This window comes from Mustela putorius, unplaced genomic scaffold (genome assembly GCF_011764305.1).
Source record: "Mustela putorius furo isolate JIRA1106 unplaced genomic scaffold, ASM1176430v1.1 tig00000095_pilon_pilon_pilon, whole genome shotgun sequence".
In the NCBI taxonomy this organism is placed as follows: domain Eukaryota; kingdom Metazoa; phylum Chordata; class Mammalia; order Carnivora; family Mustelidae; genus Mustela; species Mustela putorius.
In genome coordinates, this window is record NW_025421280.1 from 33,782,089 (window position 1) to 33,806,892 (window position 24,804).

Consider the following 24,804-nt stretch of genomic DNA (forward strand, 5'->3'; position numbering starts at 1 on the left):
AGGGACCCAGGCTGGCCTGGAGGGGTGTGAAGACCACCAGAGCAGAGCTGCCGGGGTGGGACCCGGGCAGGCCGGAGGGGTGGGGGCGGGGGTGCTTGGAACCGAGTGCCCGGCGCTGCCTGCCAGCCGCCCCCCACCCTCCGCTCGCCCCGCCCCGCCCCCAGGTGGGGCTCATCGCAGCCTCTGCCAGAAGCGCCCCCACCAGGCACGTTCTGTTCCACTCAGGTGGGGCTCATCGAGTGGGCTCGGGGTGGGCGGGGCCGGGCGTGACTAGGGAAGTGGGACTGGGCCGGGGCGTGATGGAGGCCGAACCTGTCCCAGACTTCTCGAAGCTGCAAGAGCTGCTGGCGCCGCCGTGTCTGGACCCTAAGCCGCCCGGCGCGTCCCCTCCTCAGCAGGCACCAAGGACCCCAGGATGCCCCAGACCCAATGGCAGGTGCGTTCAGGAGCGGCCCCTTCCCCGAACCTGATCCAGTGGTCAAAGGGTCATGACCTCTGGTTCCTGGGGTTATCCAGAGGTCACAGTGTTAGTTACTGGCACTTAAAAGCAAGTTCTGGTCCCGAGGGATCCTTGGGGTCATGTAGGGGTCACATGGGGTCAGAGGCCACGCAATTCCCCCATGTCTCTGAGGGCTACATAGGTGCTGCCCAGGGCTGAGGGTGACCACCCTGTCCCTTGTCCCCAGGTCCTTCTGGCCTGCACGCCAGGACTCGGTCACCACCCTGCGTTTCGTCCAAGAAACAGCAGAGGGGCTGGTGCAGCCCCCTGCCCGGGACACCCAAGCCCTCGGGCCCTGCTGGGAGCCAAAGGCCTTGGAGATTCTGGGACCCTCGCCTCTGGCAAGGGATGCCAAGAACATGCTGGCCCCAGTCAGCCAGCCATGCTGCAGCTCAGGGCCCCCGGAGACTCCCCCAGCCCCCTCAGCCCTACCCCAGAGGAGGCCCCGGAAGCAGTCAAAACCCCACCCAGGCGCTGAGAAAGTGGACCCCCGCTTTGAGGGGGTGACCCTGAAGTTTCAGCTAAAGCCGGATTCCAGCCTACAGATCACACCCAGCTACAGGTAGGGGCTGGCCCAGAGGAGGGCGCCCTTTTGCAAGTTATAGTGATAATAGGGGGGGGCGAGGGCCTCTGGGCGTTGGCTCGAGGGGGCGCCCCACACCAGCCCTACGTTATAAACGGCCCAGTCTCTGAGCCAGAGCTCAGGCTGCGACCAGTCTGGGCCCCTGCTACAGCGAGCCTGCAACGTCCTGGTCCGAGCATAGGTCCCGTCTATGAGACGGGCCTGACCATCCCAAGGGCTGCTGCTACTGTTTTCTCCAGTAACGATCATGACCACCACCTGTCAGGAACAACAACGAGGAGAGGTAACAGATGGCCCTTGAGGTGTCTATTGGCTCGCTGAAGCCTTGTGAAGCCCATTTTGCAGATTTGGGGACTGAGGTGCAGACAATGCGATCGCTTATCCGGAGTCACTCACTGAGGTCTCTAGAGAAATGAGGTCTCAAGCCGGCAGGCTGGCCCCAGACTTCTTACCTCTTCACATAATTAACATTATTATTACTGATGAGGGGACAAGACCAGACCTTTCAGACAGCAGGTGCCTCCCTGGGGATGCTCCAAATCCCTCCAAATCCGAGGGGCCACTGCTTGGGACAAGGTTCAGGTCCCCCCTCATGCTAACTCCTGTGTACTCTCCAGCCTGGCCTGCAGTAGCCGCTCTCAGGGTCCCTCTGCAGGCCCTGCCGGGGGTCCTGAGGCCAACTCGGGAGGCGGCGAGGCCCTCGGTGAGTCCTGGTGACTTCAGAGCTATAAATATGGGGGGGGGGTAGTTTCCCATCCTCTCCTCCTTCCCATCCTGCTTCCCCATTTAGACCCATCCAGAAGGAGTCATGGTGCACCTCCCTCCGCTCAGGCTGAGTCACCCCCGCCCCCGGTTTCCTCCTCTGCTTAGCTTTGCCATCTGTCTCCCTTCCTGGCTTTCCCTCTGTCTTCGATCTGGTAATACCCAGGGCTGGCCCAGGGCCAGGTGGGGCCATCGCAGCGACTAGCAAAATGCCCCACCTGCACAGGCCTCGTGAGCCCGGCTTCTTGGCTTCTGGCCCTTACCCTTGGACCTCTGCCCCTTCAGGGCCCCGGTGCTGTGCTTCCTGTAGGACCCAAAGGACCCCCCTCTGGAGAGATGCTGAAGATGGGACCCCTCTCTGCAATGCCTGTGGTATCAGGTCCTCAGGGTGAAGGGAGTTTGGGTGCTTAGCCAGTGTGGGGCTCTGGGAGTGGAAACCCTCAGCCGTGGGGAAAGTGGTTCCTGCGCGGCAGTTTCTGGGCTCCTGCTGCGTTCTGATGGTGGTTTCTCCAACCCCCGCCCCAGGTACAAGAAATACGGCACCCGCTGCTCCAGCTGCTGGCTGGTGCCCAGGAAAAGTGTGCAGCCCAAGAAGTTATGTGGCAGATGCGGCCTGTCCCTGGGCCCCCACCAAGGCCCGACTCAGGAAGGGTAAGCCTTTCCTCACCCGGCTGAGCCCATCTTGACTCAGTTTCTCCAGGGGCGGGGGTTGGGCAGAAGCCCTCCTGGGAGGAGTGGGGGAAAAAGACTTGGGTCTTCAGGGGCCCAGCCTACCTCTTCTCTGTCCCCTCCCATTCAGGGATCCCAGGTGGAAGACCCAGGCCTCGGGCTCCAGAGTCCCTGTCTCGGGGGGCCGCTGTCCCCCTCTCTGGCCCCTGGTCCCATCAGGTTGGGCTGAGCCTCCCCTCCGAAAATGTTCTCAGCAGTGACACTCCGACTGTGGACAGCAACAGCAATAAAGAATCAAACGACTCTGAGAAAGGGCACTGTGACTTGGGGATCCCACCTCATGCACATTTCCCTCCCTCCCCCGTGCCAGCACTGTGGGGGCATGTTTTCTCACTAGGATTCTGAGGGATACACACACACCCATGTACACAAGGACCAGCCCCCCCCCACCCCGAGAATTAGCCACATTCACCACAAAATTCCACATAGGGTACCAGCTACCCCTTGCAGAGACAAAGAACACTTGTAGAAAGACAGACACACATGGTGCCTGGCTGGCTTGGTCGGTGGAGTGTACAACTCTTGAGCTTGGGATTGTGGGTTTGAGCCCCAGGTTGGGTGTAGAGATGACTTTAAAAAAAAAATCTTAAAATAAAAGCAAGACAGATACGTGTGTGTGGGCTGACACACATTCACATACGAGCCACACACACCCACATGTGCTGACACGTACGTGAGACACATAGACCACACACTAGGCAGAAACCCACATTGACACACACACATCTGATAGACACATGTGTCAGTGGACACATGAGATACACATGACAACACAGAAGATACACCCGGGTGACACACACATTGGCACACAGTGATATACGCACAGTGGTCCCTTCGGTGGCCCCCTCTTCCTCTTCCAAGAGCTCTCTAACCCCACCAAAGGGTGTCCCTAGCCTGAAGCCAGAAGCCACGTAGGAGAAGAGGGCCCTGGCCAGAGCTCAGTCTTGTGGCTGTTCTCCAGAACACACAGGGTACCAGTGCTCACTGGGAGGACTGGCGGGATACAGCCAGGGTGGGGGGTGGTCCTCCGTGGCAGCAAGTGAGACCTGCCTGGCCACACACCTCAGGAAGGGGAGCCCCTGTGAAACCCTCTTTGTCTCTCTTGGGTGAGCCTGTGGGGAAGGCCTGGGCCCAGTTCCTCAGTACTCGGATCCCTGACTCCTTCCGTGCCACCATTCCTCAGCTCAGCAGCCCCTCCCCCGTGTCTCCCATAGCTGCTGTCCTCTCCTTACTGGGAGGGTGGGCAGCATTCCTTGACCACCCAATCTAAAATGTATACCCTACTCCCACGCTGTGTCAGGCTCTAGTTCAGCTCCTCACTGGTCTCCCTCTTAGAACCTACCAGAATCTTCAGTTCTCTACTGCTTTGGGCTTATTTCATTCACCTTCATCTTCCCACCAGGACCATGACTGCAGTGACTGCAGGGTCCAAGGCCACAATCGGCCACCCCACAGCCCAGCATGGGAATTCTCTGGGGACACACATTGAACATACAGAGGTCTCAGACCGTGTCCCTGTGAACTCACGGCTTTTACCCACTTATTCAGCATTTATTGAGAAAGTATTGTGCACCAGGCCCCAATGGGGACACTTTGTGGTGACTAGAAAAAACATCCCTTGCTCTAGTGAAGCCAATATTCTAAAACGGCAGTAAACAAGTACTCAATTAAATATCTAAAATATGAAAATAAAATCTATAAGGAGATAAGGGGTTGGAGGGCTACCTCAGTGAGGTTTCTCTGAGGAGAGACAGCCAAGGCCTCTCTGACATTTGTATAGAAGCCTGAGGATCAGGAACTAGCTGTGGGACTTTGAGGGGAGGACCATCCAGGCAGAGGGAATGGCAAAAGCAAAGGCCCTGTGGCAGGCTGGACTTGGTGGGACTCAAGGAACCTCAGGGAGGCTGGTGGGAGTGGAGGGAGGTGGTTAAGGGTGTGTGTGACAGGAGGGGCCACATCATCCTTGTGCTGTTGCCTGCTGTATACAGACTTGGCCTTTAGTTCCTCCTACCCCGCAGGCTCCCAGCATCCCCCATTTCCTGTTCTTACCTTTGCTCAGGAAATGTTTGCCTAGGGCAGCTGACAGAGTGGGAGCTGTCCGGGATTGCTTCCTTCTCTCAGGCTCTGTTCCTGCTTTTGAGGGAGGCAGAGACTGCCAGAGTGGGGGGAGGCCAGCTGTTCTCTCCTTATGCTGCAGGGGGTGAGCGAGACGGTGGTGTGCAGAGGGGGTTGCATGCATCTCATCTGAATCGTGACAGTCAAAAGGCACGTTGGGGTAAACTGAGGCACGGTGGATGGACACAGGGTGGAGGTGACATTGAGGGTGGGGCAGGGAGGCACACTCTAACATGAGGAACCCTTTAACAGGAGGGACATCTCTCATAGTGCAGTCACTGTCCGCATTTCCTCATCCTGGCAAGACCTCAGGATAGGAGCCCACTGCCCAGACCCCTGGGAGGGGGCTCCACCCATCCTGGGAAGACAGCCTCTGCTCTGCCAGGAACCAGGCCTGGGGGAATCACCTAGCTCCCACCCCACGAGTTAGCGGGGTTAGAGGGCAGTGCTGGGCGGAAGAGATAAGGGGCAGGGAGCTGGAGGAAGGAGTGCGGCCCCCACCCCAGCCCAAGGTTGGCTGAGAGCAGGAAAATGGACACGGAGAGAACACCCTCCAGCTCACACTGCATGAAGGCGCCTTGGACCGTCCCTGACACACAGTAGGTCCTCAGAAACAAACAAAAGAGTCCATGTATGAATAATCCTCAGGGTTGGGACTGGAGCCTTGGGTTGCTTCCTCAAGGCAGAGACTGAAGTGGACGGACCCAGAGTCCTTTATAAAAACTTTATTGGGAGGGGTAGAAAATGGGTGTGATGCCCCTGGAACTTAATAAATAAATGAATGAATAAATAAATACATAAATAAAATAGAACAATAAATAAGCCCCCGTGTGCCTCTGGGGGGCGTCCCCCGGCCTGCGGGGAGAGGGGAACCGGCTCACGCCGACGTCAGCTGGATGGCGAAGACCTCGCCCCCGGCCTGCGCCTCTGCGGTGTCCGCAGCCTCGGTTCCACCTTCAGCGCCGGTGCCCCCGCCAGTGCCGCCGCCTGCGCCGTTGAGACACACGGCCTCACCGGAGCTTTCGGCCTCCTGCACGTTATACTCGCCCTTCTTACAAGCGGTGGACTGAACGTAGAAGGCCAGGCCGGCCCCCGCGGCCAGCAGGGCAGCGCCCCCCGCCGCGCCGCCCACGGCGACCCACAGCCAGGGACCTGCAGGGGAAGATCCTCAAAGACAGTGGACCAGCTCAAGGCTCCCAAGCCCAGCCACCTCTGTTCCCTCCCATGGGCGAGGTCAGTCCTCACCGGCCTGGCAGGGAACCCCAGGAAACTCACAGCGTGGGATGGGGGAAAGGAGAAAGCCCCCAAAGGCTACCCCGAGCGCTGATATGACCCCAGACCCGTTTTACGCATCACTTCAGCACATGAGGCTAGAAGTCTCCAGCCTCAGGGACACCTCCAAGTCAACCAACTCTCTTCACCCCCAAGAGGATGAGGGCAGGGGGAACCGGGTCATTCCTTCACCCCGGAAAGCCCAAGACACACGAAGTGGGAGGGAGGGGATCTGGGGGAGGCCCCCCACGCCCGTCACCCCCATCTTCCCCGTCACCCCTTTCCTCTGCCCTACGTCCTCTCCAACACTTCTCCACAGCGGCACAGTGAGGGGTGAACTGGCTGGTCTTTACCACACAGGACCTACCCCAAGCTAAAAAGCCCCTCCCAGAGCCATCACAGCCCTAGAGGGTCCCTCCCCCTGAGCTGCAGTCCGTCTCCTCTTCCTCCACCTTCCACCCAAAACACGCCTTCAAAGCCCCATTCGTCAGGGTGACCCTGCCTTCTGCCCTGCCCCATCAACTACCAGGAAGGAGAGGGAAGCGAGGACCGGGTTGGGGGGCCGGGGAACCCAAGGCGCAGGCCACGCCCCCTGCAGATCCCTCGCCCCGCCCCCAGCTGCCACTTACCGGCCACGCGCACTGTGATGCGTCGCGCGTGGCGCCCATGCGCGTTGGTGGCTGCGCACTCGTACTCGCCGCCGTGGCTGCCCATGGCGCCCGCCACGCTCAGCGTGCTGTTGTTGCTTGACAGGCGGATGTTGAGCGCCCCGGGGGGCGCGCGCCAGCTGATCTGGGCTGGGGGCCAGGCCTCTGCGCGGCAGGTCAACGTGAAGTTCCCGCCAGGCCGCACCCCTCCGGGAGGCGAGGCTGCCAACTCGGCCACCACCGGCCGGTCTGCAGAGGACATGGAGGAGCCCCTCAGAGCCGGTCCAGGCACTGACCAAGGGCCCTTCCGCCCACCGCAATTGGAAAGTCCTGCTCAGATGGGTGGGCAGGGATCCGGCCTTTCGCCCCAGCCACCACCTCTGCCTACTGTGCGGCGTAGTCAGCACTAAAATCCTCTGCCCAGCTTTAATGAAGGAGAGGAAGTGGGGACCTGCACCAGTACCCATCTAACCTAGAATCTGAGGGGGCGCGGGCGCCTGTTCCCTGGAGTTTTCATTACCCTCAGGTTTAGACCGGGAATCCTTGTCCCCAGGAGGGGGAGGCCTGAAGGAGTTACCCTTGAACTGCACTGGACAATCCCACTGCTGCAAGTCACCGGTTTGGGAACCGAGGGTCCTCTAAGCGGTGCTGCTCCCACTCACATTCCACGCCCACGGTGACCGTCCGGGTGTCCGTGCCATGCATGTTGGTAGCCAAGCAATGATAGGTACCCGCATCCTCTCGGGACACGCGCAGCCGCTGAGGCCGGGGCACGCCCTCCCGGGAGCAGCGCACTTGTGGGGATGGGCGACCCCGGGCAGCGCAGGCCAGCCCTTCTGCCTCAGCCCCTTCCAACCACGTCTGGTGACTTGGGCAGGTGGACTCATCCATTTGCGGCGGCGCTGCAAAGCAGCCATGGGGAGACATCAGGGAGGGTCCCCGACCCTGGGCCACCCCACTTCCCCGCCAGCCTGGGCCCCGCTCACACTCCGTGCTCACGGCGACAGTCTTGACCATGGAGCCATGCCGGTTGGTGGCGTTGCAAATGTAGATACCAGGTGCCAGTCCACTCTCGATGCTGGGGACTCCGGGAGGAGAGTCTGGGGAGGCCAGCGGCAGCAGCAACCCCTCACTGGCACCCTCTGAGCCGACGCACTCCACTCTTGGCTCTGGCTTTCCATCCACTTCACAAGAAAACAGCTGCCCAGATCCTTCCACCCATGTCCAATTGCTCGGGCAGCTCTGCTCCTCAAAACTGGGGCCATCTGGGGAGCAGAAGGTCACACAGGGACTGGAAGTCAGGCCAGGGTTATCCTGACATACCCCATCTTGCCCCGTGTTGTCCCCACTCACATTCCACTGTGACGGCCACAGTTTTGGCCACAGAGCCTTGAGCATTAGTGGCTTTGCAGCGGTAGGTTCCTGCGTGCTGCCGCACCACACGCAGCAGGCCCTCGACAACCCCGGCCTCCCCAGAGTGCACACAGCTCACGTTGGGCGGCGGGACCCCGTGCGCCACACAGCTCAGGGAGACCTCTGTTCCTTCCAGCCATGTAATGTGTTCCGGGCAGCCCATGCTGTCCAGCGATGGGGCGTCTGGAGAAGGAAGTGTTGTTGGGTTCGAGGTTTGGGGACTGGCCTAATGTCCCTAGACCCTCTTTCCCTATGAGGGAGGTCACAAAGGGTTGGGCAGGCTGTGCCCTGCCCAGAGACACTAAACCAAAGAGATTTTAGCCTGGTAGGGTGGTGAGCTGTTTTGAGTCCTTTTTTCTGATTCCTACAAAGTACGCACAGGCTTGTCCCCAAGTCTTTGGCCCCTAGAAACTATTAAATACCTTGCAAAGCTCACCTTCCCAAGATTCTGCCCACACGCCACCCGCAGACCCTTAGGGACACATCTGCCTCTCCCCCTCCCTCCTTCTGCAAGATCTTCCCCTAATCCCGCTCACCAGCCTCTTCCGTTTTTCAAAATCCTGCCCAAAGACACATTTAGGACCCACTCTTCCCTGTAGGCTAGTTACCCCTAGACCCTGAGAAACAGAAATGCGCCTGTGCACCCGGACTCACACTCCACCGTCACCGTCACTTCCTTGACTGCTTCGCCCTGGTGGTTGACCGCAGTGCAGCGGTAAGTGCCGGCGAGAGCGCGAGTGACCGGACCTTGCAGGCCCAGCGCCAGCACCGCCCCGCTGTCAGGCCGCTCGCAGTGCACGGAGGGCGCCGGGTTTCCGCGGGCTTCGCAGCGCAGCGTCTGCTCCGGGCCCTCCGGCCACGTCCAGCTCCTGGGACAGTCCGAATCATCCAGCCGAGGGGCGTCTGCAGGCAGGGGCATGGGCCACTGAGAAGCTAGACGCGGTCCTTGAGGAAAAGCCCCACTTCCACAGCAGGGCCAGGGAGCGGACAGGCCGCTGGAAATCACGAGGAGGGAGGCGAGAGGTTAAAGACCAACTCACATAGGACGCGGAGTTCGGCGCTCTCGTTCTTGCTTAGGGTCTGCCCGACCACCTCGAGGCTGGCGTCGCAGAAGAAGCTGCGCTTGTCATCGTCCTCGGTAGCATTTAGCTGAAGCTGGGCGGGCTGCCCCGGGACCACGGCTGGAATTCCGTCCAGTGTGACCAGGGCTCCGGGTCCAGCTGCGCAAGTGACTGTCACCACCTTCCCCTCGGGGATGCTGGGCTCGCTCAGGGTCAGGACCGGCGCAGGGAAGCCTGGGGACGGGGCATTGGCCGGGAGTCCACCGACCACGCCTCTCCTTGCGGGTCGAGGCTGCCCCTCATCTGCCCGAACTCTCCCGGCAGTGCCGCCCACCCGTAGGCACCGCGCCCCGCCTCTCCGGATGCTTAGGCTCCGCCCCCTTCCCACCCCGCCCCTTGAGGTCGTCTGGCCACAACTTTACAGGGTCCTCGTCGGGTTTGCGATGTTTCCCCTCGGCGCCGGCTCAGACTCTCCCTCTACAGCTGTTCAGACTCAGTCCTTCAACCTTCCCACCCGTTAGGGACTTGGAACCACGGCTATTCCTATACTAAGGCCCCGCCCATCCTTTGCCCCTCCTTCCAGTTCCTCTGGCTCCACCCCTGAGCCGCGGCCGTTCCGCTTCACTCCCTCTTACTGTAGACGGTCACGTTCTCCCGGGTCTCGCGGCTCTCGCCCCCCAGGGTCACGTTGCAGACCAACTGCCTGGCGCCCTCCTGCTCTGCATTAGCTGTGGCTGTGGCAGTGACCACGAGCGCGTCCCCCTCCAGGGTGATATCGGGACTCAGCCTGTTATCTCCCAGCGCCAGGTAGACCTCAGCCTCCGAGGCTGGAAACAGCTCGTCCAAGGTGCAGCGCACGGGTCTTTCTGAGCCCACTTCCAAGAGCCGGGGAACAACGAGGCGCGGGGGGTCCGGAGACAGGGCTGCGGGTCGAAGAACAGAGCTTGAAGATCATGTATCAAACACTCGATATGTACTAAGTGCTTTACATGCGCTATCTTACCCTATCATCCTCAACGCACAGGGAGGAAAACAGCTTACACCTTGTGTATTTTGGAGTTAGGACTGGAATTCAGATTTCTTTGTCTCCAGATTCTTAAACACTCGCCCGACTCCTTTTCGTCTCCTTTGGCTCCCTACACCCACTCACCGAAAGTTCGGAGTTCTCTGGGGGCGGAGCTGTTTGAAAACAGCCCCAAGCCATGCGGCCGCAGGTCCAGCTCCGCGCGGCAGGAGAAATTGGCCCCATGATCCTCCCTTCGCGCCAGTACTGTAGCCGTGAGCACCGCACCCCGCGCTCGGGGTGGCTCCCCCGCGAAGCTGCGTCGGATGAGCTCCTGCGCGCCCCGCAACAAGGTCAATGTGAGGCTCCCACGAGGCCCAGCGCCTGGGACCCTACAGCTCAGGGTGAAGTTCTCCCCCACAGGCTGCCAGGCAGGCAGCGGTACCAGCTCTACGCGATCCGGTCGCTCTGCAACGGGAGAAACATTGCTCTTGGAAACGCCGGGGCTCAGAGGCACGTGGCGTGGAACCCAGGGTCCCAGAGAAGGAGAGCTTGGGGACCGAGGGGGTGGAGCCTTAAGGGGAGGACCCTGGGGCCTAGGGGGCGGGGCTTGGAAGGAAGGGAAAATACTAGTAGAGTGGAGCGTGGCCGCTGAGAACTCACGGAAAGTGCGAATGAGCCCACGCGCCTGCAGAGTGCGCCGGGCGCAGCGGAAGAAGCAGACGGGCTGGGTCTCCGGCTCGCGGATGTCCACCAGCTGCCGCGCCAGCCAGCGCAAGCCCCTCTGGGTCCCATTCCGGCGCAGCGAGGTCTCCAGGCCACCGCGCTCAGGTCGTGGGCAGTTGGTGCTGCAATTCAGCCACAAAGATCCCCCGCGCTCCACGAGCGCCACGCGGGGCTGCAGGTCTGCCCAAAAGGGCTCCTGCGCGACCGCTGACCAAGGAAACGTGGGCTCACTCAGCCTGGGGAGCCACCTTCCTGGTATCTTTTTGCCCCTATGTCGAATCAGGGATTCCCGGGGAATTAGCAGAGGCCACAGCCGAGGAAGAACTCAGGAGTCCCGCGTCCTGCCCTGGCCTCAGGTTTGGAGGCGCGCTCCCAGGGTTCAAACCTTGAGGGCGTCTCTGGGACATGGCAGCAGAGAGCCCTGGTCTCCAAGGAGCCGATGGAGTGATGGGAAAACATGGGGGGGGGAGGGGTGATGAGATGAAAGACGGGGTCTTTGACGCACACAGCAATGATGGGAAGAGGGGACCTCGTGTGGAGGAAGGAAAACGAACTGGTTCTCAGGGTTTTTGCCGGAGAGGGAGAGACAGGTTGAGGCGAGGGCAAAAGAGAGATGAGGCTGAGTCAAGGCTAAGTGAGGACCCCAAACCCGGGAGAACACAGAACACTGAGGCTGGGCTCATGGAAGGAAGCGCGGAACAGAAGAGGGACTCTGTTGCCAGGGCTCCGGATGGAGCGAGAATAGCGCCTCTGAGTCACAGCAGTTGGGGAAATCGGGTCTTTCTGGACCACGACTGAGAAGGATGTCAGTCCGTGAACCATGGAGCATAAAGAGCGTGGAGAGGTACCCCGGAAAGGGACACGGGAGACCCGGGGTCTCCAGGGCATGAGATGGGTGCGGAAGAGCACCCAGGATCTCGAAGAGGGCAGGGTAGAGACCTCGGCGAGCGAGGAGTCTGGGAGCTGGGTCTCCATGGCGTGTTGGTGGGGAGAGGGATGGAGGGGGAGGTCCGAGCTCAAGGTGGGACAGAAGCGTGGGAGTAGAGCGAGACGAGGGCGGAGCTGGGAGGGGCTTGTGGCCGCTTCTCTGGTCCCGGAACTCCGCCCCCGCCCTGTCCACCCTGAGCTAGGACCGGGCTCTTACCTGAGAGGCCGAAGAGCCCCGGGCCCAGGGCAGCCCAGAGGCCGAGCAACGCCCGGCACAGCCCCGGCGAGGGCCCCGGCATCGCCGCCGCGGGGGAAGCGCAGGAGGCGAGGAGAGCGCGAGCGCTGAGCTGGGCGAGAGGACGGCGCGGCGGGTGGGTTGTGGAGGAGGCAGAGTTGCGTTCCGGGATTGGTTTAACGTTGGTAACTTGGTTTCCAAGGAGGGGGCGGCGGCAGAGGCGGCTGGGGGGCGGGAGGGCGAGCGTGCTCCAGGCTCGCGGCCTCAGCGAAGGCGTGCTGGCAGGAGCAAGCGACCCCCGGGGTCTACGTGGAGGCCCGCCTCATCGCCCGGAGCCTTCTGGGGGCGGCCGCGCGCTCCCGCGTCATCCTCGGCAGCGAAGCCGAGGTCCGGGGTTGCTGGGTTGCCCTTCTCAACCACCCCCCACCCCTAGCTTGGATGCTGTGGTAATGAGCTGGACTCAGAGCTCCGCCCCCATAGTTAGTTTCCCCACCCAACCCCCCGCGGCCCTTGGGCAGGGGATTGGTGTGAGGGTTGGGAGAGATGCGCGGAGTAGAATGGGGGAAGGCACAATTCTAGGAAAGGGCGTGGGGATTGCCTCCCTCACTGATCCTTTTCCTTAAGACCCGGGGAGCTGCGGTCTATAGCCACGCCCCTAGTCCCCCTCCGGCTCCGCCCCCGCACGCGACAGAGGGGGTGGGGAAGAAAGTGCCAGCGAGTCGGGAACACGTGTGCGTGCGCGCAGCGTTCGCGGGCGTCTAAATTAGGGTCGGCTCTGCTCTGGGTCTGTATTTACCCAGCGTGCAGCGGGCACGTGTCTACGCGGCGTGTGTGAGCGCAAGCGGCGGAGGAGCGCCCCCGAATCCGCTTTCGGCGCGGTGGGCGGGGCCCCGGACCGCACCGGCCCTCCCAGACATCCAGTGCGAGCCCGGCTTGTGTATCCACGCGAGACCGAGAGACCCAGTAGAGAGACCCAGTATGACACTTCGACCCTGCATCCGGGCCCCAAGCTTTGACACCCCACTGCGTGTGCCCCCCAGGCCGGGCGATCATCAAGACGTTACCAGGACGCGAGTCTGTGACACCCCACGTGGGCCATCCGAATTTTCCTTCCCCGCAGTCACAACATGGGTACCTTTTCTTCGTATCTTCGTCCCTCAACGTGTCATGTGACCCCGACCATTTGCTCTCTCACCGCCCACGCTAACGGTGAACTTTGGGGGTCAGTTCTCGCTCTACCCCTGTCCTCGAGGAAAGTGCTGGGGCTGAAGGGGAAGGGCGGGGGGGGGGGCGGGGAGGAAACTTAACATCCAATCGGAGCTGCTGCTTTGCAGCGGAGGAGCCAATGCGGGGCGCGGGGGGAGGGGGACCATACTGTGAGCCAACCCTCCCACAGCCCAAGCCCTCCAGTGCCCAAGCTATGCCCATTTGCAGCGCACTGATAATGCCCGCAAGGGAGGTATATTAGACACTCGTCTGGGAATGGAGGGGCTGGTGCGCCCGGGTCCCCAGCTGGATGGGAATGAGGAAACCTCAGGGGCCCTCAGAGAGACAAGGAACTTGGAGAAAGTGACGGAGGCAAGGGCAAACCAGAACGCCACTTCCTCAGAGGTGGTACCCTAGTGGGGGACCTTTAGGCCGCGAGACAGAGGGTGACGGAGGAGGACTTTATTGAATCAGCTTCTCCAAATTGTCCCAGATGCCTTTTTCCTTTGGCTCAGCCAGCAGAGACCCTGCTCTCTTTACTCTGGTTGTGCACCAATGGCCATTGTCGCAGGTACACGGCCCCCACGACGAGAAGGATCCCTACAAGGGCCGCGATGGAGCTGGAGGCCAAGGCTTTGGACACGGGGCGCCAAGCTGGGGACGGGAGGTGAGAGTGAGGAACGGAGCACAGGGAGGTAGGCCCACCCGCCGGGAGCTCCCGCCGGACTCGCTCGCCCTACCCGCGCGGTGCCCTGCCCGTCCCCTCCTCCAGTGCCCGGGATCGCAGAGGTGCCTCACCGAGGCCACTCAGCGTTATGGGTGCCGAGCTGCTGCGGACCACCAGGCCGTCAAGACTGAGGCGTGCATGGCAGGTCACCGGTTTCCAAAAGTCGCGGAGCCTGGCGGGCGCCCTGTAAGTCAGCGTCACGTTGGCCAGATCAGAGCCGTTGTAGCGCCTCAGGTTCTCAGAGTAGATGACCCGGCCGCCGCGCCTCAGAGTCACCACCAGGAAGCCCACGGGGAACACGTGCGTCACGTGGCAGCGCAGAGTGTACTCGCTGCCCACCAAGAGCGGAGGCTCCAGGATCACGCTTCGCGGCCGCTCTAAAGCAAGGGGCGGTGGGCGAGGGTGGGGGGACGCTCTAGCCAGGTCCGCGTGCGCCCCCTAGCGCTACTGCTAAATACCCACTTCCGTCCCCCTCCCCTCACCCCGGCAAGGCCTGAACCCCCAGTCCCTCACTGTAGGCGGTGATCTTGGCCGTGGCCCATCGTGTTTCTCCTGCGCAGGTGACGAAGCAGCGCACCTCGGAGCTCCAGGCTCTCACGTCCAACAGCTGGTAGGCTACCCAGCCGGGCCCACTGTGCGTTTGGCCCCGCGGCAGCTGAGTGCTGAGGCTGGAGTACTCCGGCAGGGGGCAGCTAGTGCTGCAGTTGAGCCACACGGAGCCCCCCGGCTGCACCTCCTTGAACTCGGGCCTTAGGCGCACCCAGAACGCAGCTGGGGTCTCCGAGGGCACCGGGGAGCTTCCTCCCGAGCCCTGCACCTGCGCTCTCCGGCGCCGGTGCGCCCTTCCGCCTCCCGGGTAGGCGGCCGCCAGCAAAAGCAGCAGCCAGAGGGGGAGCAGAGACCCCATGGCAAAGGGCCCAGACTGAGGGGCCAGAGCGCCCAGGAGCCAAGGCTGGCTCTGGAGATAAGGAGGCCGGCAGCCCCGCCTCCGCAGCCCCACCCAGAGGGACAGAGGCCCCCAGAGGGCCGAGGATCCTGCAGTGTGCAAGCCCCTCAGGCCCTCCCTCAGCTCAAGAAGAAATTCCAGACCTTTGTAAAACAAGGCTCAGAGAGTTTGCTGAAGAGGTATCTTTAATTTTCACTTGAGTCTCCCAAGGTCCTAACAAGCCCCAGATTTGGATTTGAGCCTGAGGGGTGGGCCTTGAGCCGGCAGCTTTTTCTTGGGGGAAGTGAGAGGACCAGGCTGGAAAGGGCTTCAGCTGGATGGGACAGCTCCCCTCAACTCACACAAGGCCAGTATTTATGAAAAAGCTTAATTAGCATGAGAGAGAGGCTTCTGGAACTGGGAGGGGATCTTCCCAAGCCTCTCCTCCCTACTGCCTGCAGGGTCCTCATCTCTGCAGGAACCTAGGGCTGCCAGAGTGCTCTGGTCTTGCATGGTCCCACTGAGATAGAAACAGGACAAGGCAGGGACACACAGGGGTTGGGAATAGTTTCATAGGACTCCATGGTTTAGCTGCCAGTGCGTGGGCATTCATGTTTAGGAATGCCACAGTATCATTGTGAGCACTAGCAGAGATGCATATGGGCAGAGAGGGGGCTAACAGAGGTCAGTGTCAAAGATGGGGGGAGGGCTCAGTGGGTTGCCCCTAGACATGGCACCAACTAAACTGTATCACCATAGTCAGTCCCCTTCTGGAGGAAAGAAGCTTAGCCAATGGAATGGGAAATTCCAGCCCCACTTGATCTTTTTGGCCAGGTGCTCCTGTGCAGTACACAACTAGCACATCCGTACCTGGCAACCCTGAATGAGGTTAGACTGAGAGCTCCTTGAGGACAGGAACTCACGTTCCTCCTCTTTACCATTCTAGCCCACATAAAAGGCACCCAATAAATAGCTGGTAAAAGAACAAATTAATAAATATGTCATCATTAAAAGTTGGGGACAGTGCGTGGACTGCAGGGCTGGAGCTGGCATTCGTCAGGAAGTTTGGGGGTATGTGTTTCCATGCTGTTTGTGTTTGCGCAGGCTACTTCTCTCTTAGGACTGGAGCATCTCAGTACACGCAGTAGGGATGTTTCACTGTTTCCCAGTTGAGGGTCCCATGTTGAATGTCCCACCACACCCTCCCTAGACAGGTCAGGCCCTGACATCCCTCAGTCATGCCTCATGTCCTGCCCCCTCCCTGTGGCTCAGTCCTGTGGCTCCAGGTCAGGCATGAGGCTTGGGGATCCTAAGTGTGCCTGTGACAGGACCCCCAAATCCTTTCTGTATCCTAAGGCCTCTATCCTGTCCTCAGGCATCCTGGGAAGGTGGGTGGAGCTGCATGGCTTGTGACCACCCTTGTTCAATGTGGCACTGCTGCCACCGTGTGGGGGGCTGAGGGGGAGGCTGGTTCCTGGCCCAGGTTCAGGGCGGTGTGGCCGGTGTGTTCAGCTTCATGGCAGCTGCCTCCTGGGCCTTCTGTAGCTTGTATTTCTGGATCTTTCGCTGACGGTTATAGAGGTAAGCGGCTCCGCTCACAGTTCCCAAGAGGACAGTAGCTACCACCACGATGATGATGGCCATGTTATTCTGGTGGTCTGTGGGGAGGACACAGGGCTGATGAGGGTTGAGTCAGGCTCACTGTCCCTGCCCTGCCCAGCTCCAAACCCCAGCACACTCACAGGTCACGTTCAGGACCACTTCGCGCCTGGTCACCCCGCGGGGGCTCCGGGCCTCACAAAGGTAAGTGCCTGCAACCTCCCGCTTGACAGGTCTCAGGTCCCCGATGGGCAGCAAAGCATCATCCCCCTTCCGTTGACATTTCAGTTGAGGAACTGGGTTCCCCCAAGCTTGGCACCGCAGGGTCTGCTGGGAGCCTTCCTCCCATGTCCAGTTTCCCGGACAATCCCTCTCGTCTAGTCGGGGACCATCTGGAGAAACACAGCAAGATGAGGAAGGGGTGAGGAACCAGGAGGACACCCCTCACCACCTAGGAATCTGGGGAGAGGGCTGGAGGGTGCCCTCAGAGGGCAGGAGCTCATGGGCTCTTAGGGGCTGGGTCCTCGGGGTTAGGGGTCACTGACCAGTGGCCCCAACTCACAAAGGACTCGGAGTTCCCGGATCTGGTTCTTGTGCAACAGGTGTCCAGCCACGATCAGGGCAGCAGAGCAGAAGAAGCTGCGTCTGTGGTCCGCGGCGCTGGCGTTTAGTCGGAATTCTGCCCTGTGTGCTGGAGACTCGGATGACACACCTTCCAGCGACACCGTGGCTCCGGCCTGGGCCTCACACTCCACAGTCACTAGAGTCCCTTCTGAGACCTCTGGCTCGCTTAGAGTCAGGTTAGGCGCGGGGAAGCCTGGGAGGGGGTGGGCGCACAGTGAGCACCGCCCTCTAGCATTGGCCCCGCCTCTGGAAGGCCCCGCCCCATCTTGACTTACTGTAGAAGACCACATTCTCCTCCCTCTTCTGGTCTCGATCTCCTAGGGTCACCACACACGCTAGCTGCTGGATCCCCTCCTTTTGGGAGTTCGCCTTGACATTGGCCGTGGCCAAGACGGAGTCCTTGCCGTACAGGGATGTAGAGTCCAGTTTCTTTTCTGCTAGTGTCAGGATGACTTCGGCCTCCGCAGCTGGGAAAAGCCCATCCAGAGTGCAGTTCACAGTCCACTGTGTGTCCACTTCCACAACTGCGGGGGTAGCAAGGCGTGGCCGGGTCTCTGGCAGGACTGGCGAGAGAGGGTGGGTGTGAACAGAGAGGCGACAGGCAACCTGAAGCCCCTTTCTGGGGCATTTTCATTCCCCCATCTGGGACATCCTCTGGTTTTCCAGCGACTTTGCGCCTCGGGTCACCCCTGTCCCAGAACCCAAGCCGGATTACAGCCTTTTCAGAAGGTCCTGAAGCTGGGGCACCCCATCCCAGATCACCCCACCCCAGTGCTCAAGAACATGCTCTTTCCTGAAGCCTTAGCACCCCGACCAGAGGCCTCTCTACCCTGGCTCCCCAAGCAGGAACAAAGCCCCGAGCCCATCCTCTCTGGCGGCTCCCCAGTGCCTCACCAAAGGTTTGGAGCTGCCTGGGGGCCGAGCTGTTCTGGAACAATCCCAGCCCTCCGGGCCTCAGGTCCAATTCCGTGCGGCAGGAGAAATTGGCGAGGTGGTCGTCTCTGCTCGCCAGCACCGTGACCGTGACCTCGGCGGGCTCCCCGACGGCGGGCTGCCGGCTCAGCTCCTCCTCCCCGCGGAGCAGCACCACGGTGAGGTTTCTCCGGGGCGCCCCGCCTGCCACCTGGCAGCGCAGGGTGAGGTTTTCTCCCACGGGCTGCCAGCGGGGCAGGGGTAACAGCTCCACTCGCTCCGGGAACCCTGGGTGTTAAGGGGGCGGAGGTGGTGGTGTGTGAGCAGGACAGCTGCCCGCAGGGGGCGCCGGGGCGCCGGCTGCACCTGTCCCAGGAGCCCCGCCACTCTCCACTTTTGACAAACACTCCCCAAACCACCTGAGCAGGACAGGAATTTTAAGAGCTTCAGGATAAACCGGTGGGAAATCCCCAGGTGGTTGTGAACAGGGCAAAAGCAATTCTTTAGTTTCAGCGTCTGAGAGTGAAATGCGGAAAATAAGCTCAAAATCTATCACCAGGAAATTTAAGCTGCCAGGTCCAGTAGAGATCGTTTTTTTATAAAAGCCCCCCCTCCCACCCCTCCCCCTTCTCCTCCTCTTGGCCTCAGGTTTCTCCCAAGCAGCCCTCACTGTGTGGCATCCGAAGATGACATCCATCCACTCAGTTAACTTGTCTCTACTCTATGTACCCCCTCCCCCACCACGGAGGTCAGGCCGGGAGGGCAGGGGTCTTTGCTTTGTCCCCTGACCCATGCCGCTAACAGTAGGCTCGCCATATTCGTAGAATGAATAAGGGTGAGCCACCCACACCGACTCAAGGCCTTTCAGAAGCCCCCTTTTAAGGGAAAGAAGTTCCCAAAATGCAAGAACCACCTGCAGACACTGAAAATGAGACTCTGAACATCTCCTGAAAACACAACACGGTGGGCTTGGTTTTTGGCAGGGTCTCCGCTCCGCGGGAGGTAACAGTACTTCTAGCCCACGCTGCTTGTGAAAATTGACAGCAGCCGTGACTCAGCCCTGAGACGGGACCCCCAGCCTTCCCACGGAGGGGTCTTGCCTCTGGAAAAGGGGTAGAAATTGAGCCTCAGTTTCCTGAGCCATAAAATGGGTTATCAGAGGTAAGACTTTTATGAGTCCATTTAAGAGGTAGAGAGAATGACTGTGGAACAGGGGCATGAGGTTTCTTTTTAGGGTGATGGGGATGTTCTAAAATTAGATTGTGGTGATGGTTGTACGACTCTCTAAATACGTGAAAAGGTGTTGAATTGTACACTTCAAAGGGGTGTCTTTGATGGTGTGTACCTCACACCGTATCTCAGTAAAGCTGTTTTAAGAAATAAAAGGGCAAGAAACCCCTCCACCTGCTGTGAGCATGAACTTGCAGAGCTGGTGGAAACCTCAAAACCTCAGCCCCCCCACCGCTCCGAAATGGAACTCACATCTCCGAGCCCAGCTCCTTGACCTTCAGGTCAGACTGGGGGAGGAGGTCTGTGTTGCTTGGCCCTCTCTCTGAGCCCCAACCTCCAGTCCTGGTTACTTCACTCTTCAAATATTTGTCTGCCCTCCCTTCCTGTACCCAGCCACTGCCCACACATGCGGTCTGGACGAGGTCCATGCCCAACTGCTCTCTGGCTTCCCATAAGCCTGCCGTCATCTAGAACCCTGGCCTGCGCACACACCTGCTATGGCTCCCTATCACCCTGAGGAGAAGGTCCCAGCTCGTCCACCCGGCATTTGAGGCCCTGCCCACCTCAGCTCTAGCCACACGGCTCTGTCTGTATTCAGTCCCTCCTAAAGCCCCTGCCCTTATCCACATGTTTTCCCACTCAAACCTTTGTCTAGGCTGTTCCCTCTGTCCTGAGTGTCTGTGAACTCCTACTCACCCTTCAAGGCCCAGTTAGGGGTCACCTCCTAAAGGAGTTAACACCCTATTCTTTTTTTTTTTTTTTAAGATTTTATTTATTTATTTGACAGAGAGATCACAAGTAGGCAGAGAGGCAGGCAGAGAGAGAGGGCGAAGCAGGCTCCCCGCTGAGCAGAGAGCCCGATGTGGGGCTCAATCCCAGGACCCTGGGATCATGACCTGAGCTGAAAGCAGAGGCCTTAACCCACTGAGCCACCCAGGCTCCCCCACCCTTATTCTTTCTAGAGAAAGCTCAGCCACCCAGGGATCCTGCCTCAGCTTTACACTGGGGGTGGGGCAGGACCGAACTGGACAGAATGTCTTCTAGGGGACCCTTCTACTGTGTGCCGGTTCTGTTCCATTTCACAGAGCTGGAAATGAAGGCAAAGTCTGATGCCCGAAAGGCACAGAGGGAGAAATGTCACAGAGCTGGGACTCAGACTTGGGAGCACTGGGCGCTCAGCTATCAGGCCGACATGCAGAAGTCTTTCGGGGAGGTTTGCCGGGGGTTTCACAGGCCACCGGGAATGTTTGGGGACTCCCCTCACCTGGCCTGAATCTGTTCAGACATGGTCCTGAAGGCTTCCTTCGGCCATGCACCATGAAGGTGGAAGGTCTTTTATGCCTCACGGCCTCATTATACCTGTGCAAGGAGAGCTCACAGGGAGACAAGCCATGTCCCCCACCGTCGCCCAGTTAGGCAGGGCCATGCTGGGATCGGAACCCGAGGCTGGCTGATCCTAAGACCAGTCGGCCCATTCTCTTCCTTTTCATTCTTCCCTGTTCTTTTTGTTTTGTTTAGTTTGGACTAGCGTTTTATTTTTTTTATGGCCTCCGGTAACAGAAATTCTCACGATGCAAAATGCCCAAAGTAAAACAAGGCACGAGACACATCGCCCCCTGCCCTCTCCCAGAGCAGCCCTCCCCAGCTTCTGTCCTCACAGCTAATACGGTCACTTCTTGCATTTCCTCTCCTGCCTCCTTCATGTGACAACACAGGCGTCCCTCACCCCGCCATGCTGCTCCTTAACACCAAAGTTGCCACTCATTCTGAGTATACTCCTTCCCTTAAACTTGACAGTACACTTGGGAGTTCATTTCCCCTTTCTGGACACATGCCCTTCCTCCCTGTTTTTTTCCTTTTGGCACAGCTGTATACTATTCCCCCCGCCCCACCCCAGCCCCCTATGCTTGCCCACATCCGTCCGCCCTTCCAAACTAAGCCCAGTGAAAAGCCCATTCCGCGCCCAGCCCAGATCAGTTCCCCTGGTGGATGGAGCTGCAGAGAAGCCCGATTCCCAGCAGTGGGATTTCTATGTCCAAGCACATGTGCCTGTGTCATTTGGAGAACTGACACTCCCTTTCCCCACTCAGGGCTGTGCTCCTGAGGCTCCCACTCTGTCAACAATGTCCCAGGACAGCCTGCTCCCCTCTCCCAAGTCTTGCCAGCACGGTTCTGAGCAATGCTATTGATTGTTGCCAATATGTGAAAAATGCCATCACTGGGCTGCTTTGAAATTGCTTCTTCTTTTCAAGAGTCGCATCTAGGACCTGTCACATGTTTAAAGAGGCCTAGAATATTTGAAGGTACTGACCGAATCTCTGTACTGCGCTAAAGGCACCCCAGAAAATTCAAGAAGGGGTTTCAAAGGACAATGAGGCTCTCCGAGGAGGTCCCCACTAGTCCTTCAGTGAGTCAGCTCTGGCCCCATCAGCAAGCTGCCAGGGCTGTCCTGGCCTGCGGGGACCCCCAAGAACCCACCTCTCCCACCCAGCCCGCCTAGTCTGGCCCCTGGGCCCAGCCACTCACAGTACACGGTAAGGGACATTGGAGCCATCAACTGACTGCGACAGTTAACAAAGCATATGGGATGGCTGTCTTCTTGTACGTCACTCAGTTCAAAGACCTTCCAGTGGGACCCATGGGCCACTTCCTTCTTCGTCAACTGAGTCTCCAGGCCCAGCTTGGGGGTCTGGTCACAGGAAGTACTACAGTTCACCTGTACGGTGCCTCCTCGGGGTATGGTGGCTTCTGGGGGGTGCACTGATATTTGGGCATCCCCAAGTCCTAGAACAAGAGACGGAGGAGGGGACAGGCATTACAAACGGGGTTCAACCACAATTACCGTGGACCCAGCCCGTGCCGGGTGCCAGGGACATCGCCTTGAACGAGACAAAACTCTGCCTTCAGTGTTCGAGACAGAAAAATTCACAAACAAGATAATTAATAACTGATGTTAATCCGAGCTTTGACGGAAACAAAACAGGGTGATAGAACGGACAGTTCCTTGGCAACAGGTGATGTGTGAATGATGAGAAGGGGCTGTCCATTCAGAGAAGAGACATTAATTCCGGGGAAAAGGAACAAGTGCAAAGGCCCTGCGGCAGGGTAGATGGAGGAGAGCAAGTGAGGGGGAAGAGCTGGGAGCAAGCAGGGTGGGAAGATCCTGTGGGCGGTGCAGGCCAGGCCAAGGTCTTGTTCTTCATCCCGAGGGCAATGGGAAACCACGGAGGATTTTGGCAGAGGATGGCATGATGTCAGTGTTTTTCCTCCTCCCAAGGTGTGAGGTGGAGAGGACTAGCCCTCTGGGAATGGAGAGGCTCTGATTAAGCAGGCTCCCTACTCCCTCTGACAAGTGGTCTCCCCTCTCCAGGCCTCAATTTTCCCATCTGTAAGGTGGGTGAATATAGCCATCCCAGTCCCTGCTGATGCAGTGGGCTCACAGCACAGCGCAGGGGAGAAGGCGGCGGGTTGTAGCGGTTAGCTTCCTCAGACCCCCCACACTTCCGAAGTGGAAAAAAGTGTCTGTCTGGGCCCACCCCTTCTCTGTCTCCCCCAAAGATCCCTGGCCTCAGTTTTCGGCCTACTCTCTCTGGGGTGGGGGTGTGGGAAAACAGCAGCTCTGCAATTTCTCCTAGAGTAATGGGATGGTGCCCGTTTCGTGGAATGAAATGGCGAGGCTGGGAGAAGTGACGTTGGTCACCTAAAAAGCCACAGAATCCACACTGGCGTCTGGACTAGAGCCCCTCATTGACCTCCTAAGCACAGGTGCCCCTTTCCCACCAATGCGATTCCCAGCACCCACCATCATGTGTGACCCACGGTGTCCCCTTCTCCCCTCCCTCTGGTCTGGAGTTAGCGGAGGGGTGCTGGGACATACCACTCTCAGCCTCTGGGCCCTGGGCAAGTCCGCCCTGGAATTCCCCAGAGCAGAAGCAGTCCCGGACTTCCCCAGAGATAGGGGATGAGGAACAGAATGTACGTGTGTGTTTGGTGGTGGGGGGGGTCCCCAGTCTACTCAGCTTGGCGTGGAACCCATTCCCATACGGTCTGACCGGGTCCTGGAGCCAGGACACAACCATTTCGAAGTGGCGGCTCTTGCGTTCAACATTTTACAGCGGAGAAACTGAGGCTCCGGGAGGCTTAACCTGTAGCTTGAGGCCACCTATGGAGATCATGCAGGCCTGGATTCGAACCCAGTGCTGTTGTCTTAGCTCTAGCCCCAGCTTCCCATAAAGAGCTACCTAAGTACGATTGGGGCTTTATCCCCAGCTGGCCGGGAGTCGGTCCTCCCGGTGCATTCGGGGCGCAGCTTGGATTCCGGGAGTTTGGCGCGACCGCAGCCCCCACCCGTGACTCACCTGGGGGCAGAACTCCGATCAGGGCGAGGAGCGCCGGCAGCGCGAGACGGGCGGCGCCGGGAGCCATAGCGGGCCGGAGGAGGGCGGAGAGCGCGCGGCAGGAGCGCAGAGGCGTGCGGCGCGGACTGGGCTCCCCGAGCGCGCAGGAGCTCTTATAGTGGCCGGGCACGGGGGGACAGAGGGGCGGGGCTGCTTTCCCGGAAACCTCGCGCCTTCCCCTCCGGAAGGAGGGCTCCGGCATTTCCGGATCGAGGGGGTACCGAGCCCAAGTCGTGTTGACCCCGCTAATTAATGAGCGCTGGAATTTCCGACTTGAATCGGCGAGGGCCGCAGCGGCCCCGCTGGCCCCGGGAGCCGCTCGTGGCGCTGGGGATCGGGTCCCGGGCTCGGGTGACCGTGGTTCAGCGTTTACGCTGCGCGAAATGCTTTCCCGAATACTGCCCACTGCCCTGGACGGTGGGGACTGCTATTGTGTCCATTCCACGGAGGGGTAAACCGAGGCTCCGAGCTGCGAGGGGATTCGGACTCAGCGCAGGCGGGCCTCTTTAACGGACTGGAGGGTCCCTCGCTTGGACGGGGGCCCAGGGATCCCTTCGGGGCGTCCTCTATCAAGGGCGCCCCTCCCCAAGGAGAAGGGGACAGCCGACAGATTTCCCGAGAAGCGGCAGGAGCAGGCCCGGACACATTCTGGCGTCCGCGAAAGCTGGGGGTGAGGACCGGCGGCGTCATCACGTCCGGGGCCCTGCCTCCGAAGGGTGCTTCCACCCCCGCGGCCTCGCTTCCCCTTTCGGCCTCCGCAGCGGGGACATCTTCACAGCTTCCAGAAAAGGGAAGGAAGCCGCGTGGTCCTGACACGCCGAGTCCCCCGCTGCCGTTCCCAGGGGAAACTGAGGCAGCAAAGCTGGAAGGGAGGGGGGGTGCTCGGACCCTTCCGTTCCGCGGGGAAACAGCTCCCTAAGTGGGGCGGGGAGAGGAGGCCGTCAAATTCCAAGGCTCCCTGGAATTTGCGCGCGGCTCCTGCAACTTGAGCGCTGGGCGCGCGCGCTGGGTACGTGCAGATGTTTGCACCCGCTGATTCCATTAGGGCGGGGCGGGGGGGGGGCGTTGTCTCTGGGCCGCCTGCACGCCCCCCAAACCAGGGCCTCGGCCTGCGAGTGTGACCCCAAGAGTTGGCATCTACCACGACGGCGGTGGGGACCCTGGAGTCTCCCAGCGCCGGCCCGCGCCGCCCGAGGCTTCCTGTTGTGGGGC

General features: G+C 60.0%; 4 protein-coding genes across 4 annotated transcripts; 1 reads left to right on the forward strand and 3 right to left on the reverse strand.

The window, feature by feature from the left end:
- Nucleotides 1–299: 299 nt before the first annotated feature.
- On the forward strand, nucleotides 300–2,499 carry ZGLP1 (zinc finger GATA like protein 1). The gene is made up of 5 exons (XM_004748619.2): nucleotides 300–436; nucleotides 642–1,061; nucleotides 1,700–1,785; nucleotides 2,130–2,223; nucleotides 2,370–2,499. Exons 1-5 carry the CDS (start codon nucleotides 300–302, stop codon nucleotides 2,497–2,499), a joined length of 867 nt encoding a protein of 288 aa, XP_004748676.2.
- Nucleotides 2,500–5,403: 2,904 nt separating this feature from the next.
- On the reverse strand, nucleotides 5,404–12,950 carry ICAM5 (intercellular adhesion molecule 5). The gene is made up of 11 exons (XM_004748452.3): nucleotides 11,955–12,950; nucleotides 10,748–11,017; nucleotides 10,232–10,552; nucleotides 9,717–10,004; nucleotides 9,061–9,315; nucleotides 8,675–8,923; nucleotides 7,961–8,203; nucleotides 7,594–7,872; nucleotides 7,270–7,509; nucleotides 6,590–6,856; nucleotides 5,404–5,840 (listed from the first exon to the last, which is right to left on the reverse strand). Exons 1-11 carry the CDS (start codon nucleotides 12,034–12,036, stop codon nucleotides 5,566–5,568), a joined length of 2,769 nt encoding a protein of 922 aa, XP_004748509.1. The 5' UTR covers nucleotides 12,037–12,950; the 3' UTR covers nucleotides 5,404–5,565.
- Nucleotides 12,951–13,625: 675 nt separating this feature from the next.
- On the reverse strand, nucleotides 13,626–14,893 carry ICAM4 (intercellular adhesion molecule 4 (Landsteiner-Wiener blood group)). The gene is made up of 3 exons (XM_004748454.3): nucleotides 14,419–14,893; nucleotides 13,977–14,282; nucleotides 13,626–13,832 (listed from the first exon to the last, which is right to left on the reverse strand). The coding sequence occupies exons 1-3, from the start codon at nucleotides 14,810–14,812 to the stop codon at nucleotides 13,690–13,692; spliced, it is 843 nt and encodes a 280-aa protein (XP_004748511.1). The 5' UTR covers nucleotides 14,813–14,893; the 3' UTR covers nucleotides 13,626–13,689.
- A 125-nt stretch (nucleotides 14,894–15,018) lies between these two features.
- Nucleotides 15,019–23,700, reverse strand: ICAM1 (intercellular adhesion molecule 1). Its single transcript, XM_004748453.3, has 7 exons — nucleotides 23,554–23,700; nucleotides 21,722–21,979; nucleotides 17,948–18,253; nucleotides 17,329–17,616; nucleotides 16,992–17,246; nucleotides 16,573–16,821; nucleotides 15,019–16,488 (listed from the first exon to the last, which is right to left on the reverse strand). Exons 1-7 carry the CDS (start codon nucleotides 23,618–23,620, stop codon nucleotides 16,316–16,318), a joined length of 1,596 nt encoding a protein of 531 aa, XP_004748510.2. The 5' UTR covers nucleotides 23,621–23,700; the 3' UTR covers nucleotides 15,019–16,315.
- Nucleotides 23,701–24,804: the final 1,104 nt, after the last annotated feature.

Excerpts from the sequence above, each read along its gene's own strand:
- ICAM5 (XM_004748452.3), bottom strand. The coding sequence starts at position 12,036 with ATGCCGGGGCCCTCGCCGGGGCTGTGCCGGGCGTTGCTCGGCCTCTGG. Across the intron at positions 11,018-11,954 it reads GGGGCTCTTCGGCCTCTCAG|CGGTCGCGCAGGAGCCCTTT; the intron begins GTAAGAGCCCGG and ends TTCCTTGGTCAG. Across the intron at positions 9,316-9,716 it reads GGAGAACGTGACCGTCTACA|GCTTCCCTGCGCCGGTCCTG; the intron begins GTAAGAGGGAGT and ends CCCCGTCCCCAG.
- ZGLP1 (XM_004748619.2), top strand. The coding sequence starts at position 300 with ATGGAGGCCGAACCTGTCCCAGACTTCTCGAAGCTGCAAGAGCTGCTG. Across the intron at positions 437-641 it reads TGCCCCAGACCCAATGGCAG|GTGCTGCCCAGGGCTGAGGG; the intron begins GTGCGTTCAGGA and ends AGGGCTACATAG. Across the intron at positions 1,062-1,699 it reads CAGATCACACCCAGCTACAG|CCTGGCCTGCAGTAGCCGCT; the intron begins GTAGGGGCTGGC and ends TGTACTCTCCAG.
- ICAM1 (XM_004748453.3), bottom strand. The coding sequence starts at position 23,620 with ATGGCTCCCGGCGCCGCCCGTCTCGCGCTGCCGGCGCTCCTCGCCCTG. Across the intron at positions 17,617-17,947 it reads CAGGCAGCTCCAAACCTTTG|TCCTGCCAGAGACCCGGCCA; the intron begins GTGAGGCACTGG and ends CTCTCTCGCCAG. Across the intron at positions 16,489-16,572 it reads AGTGGTCCTGAACGTGACCT|ACCACCAGAATAACATGGCC; the intron begins GTGAGTGTGCTG and ends TCCTCCCCACAG.
- ICAM4 (XM_004748454.3), bottom strand. The coding sequence starts at position 14,812 with ATGGGGTCTCTGCTCCCCCTCTGGCTGCTGCTTTTGCTGGCGGCCGCC. Across the intron at positions 14,283-14,418 it reads GGCCAAGATCACCGCCTACA|AGCGGCCGCGAAGCGTGATC; the intron begins GTGAGGGACTGG and ends CCCTTGCTTTAG. Across the intron at positions 13,833-13,976 it reads CATAACGCTGAGTGGCCTCG|CTTGGCGCCCCGTGTCCAAA; the intron begins GTGAGGCACCTC and ends TCCCGTCCCCAG.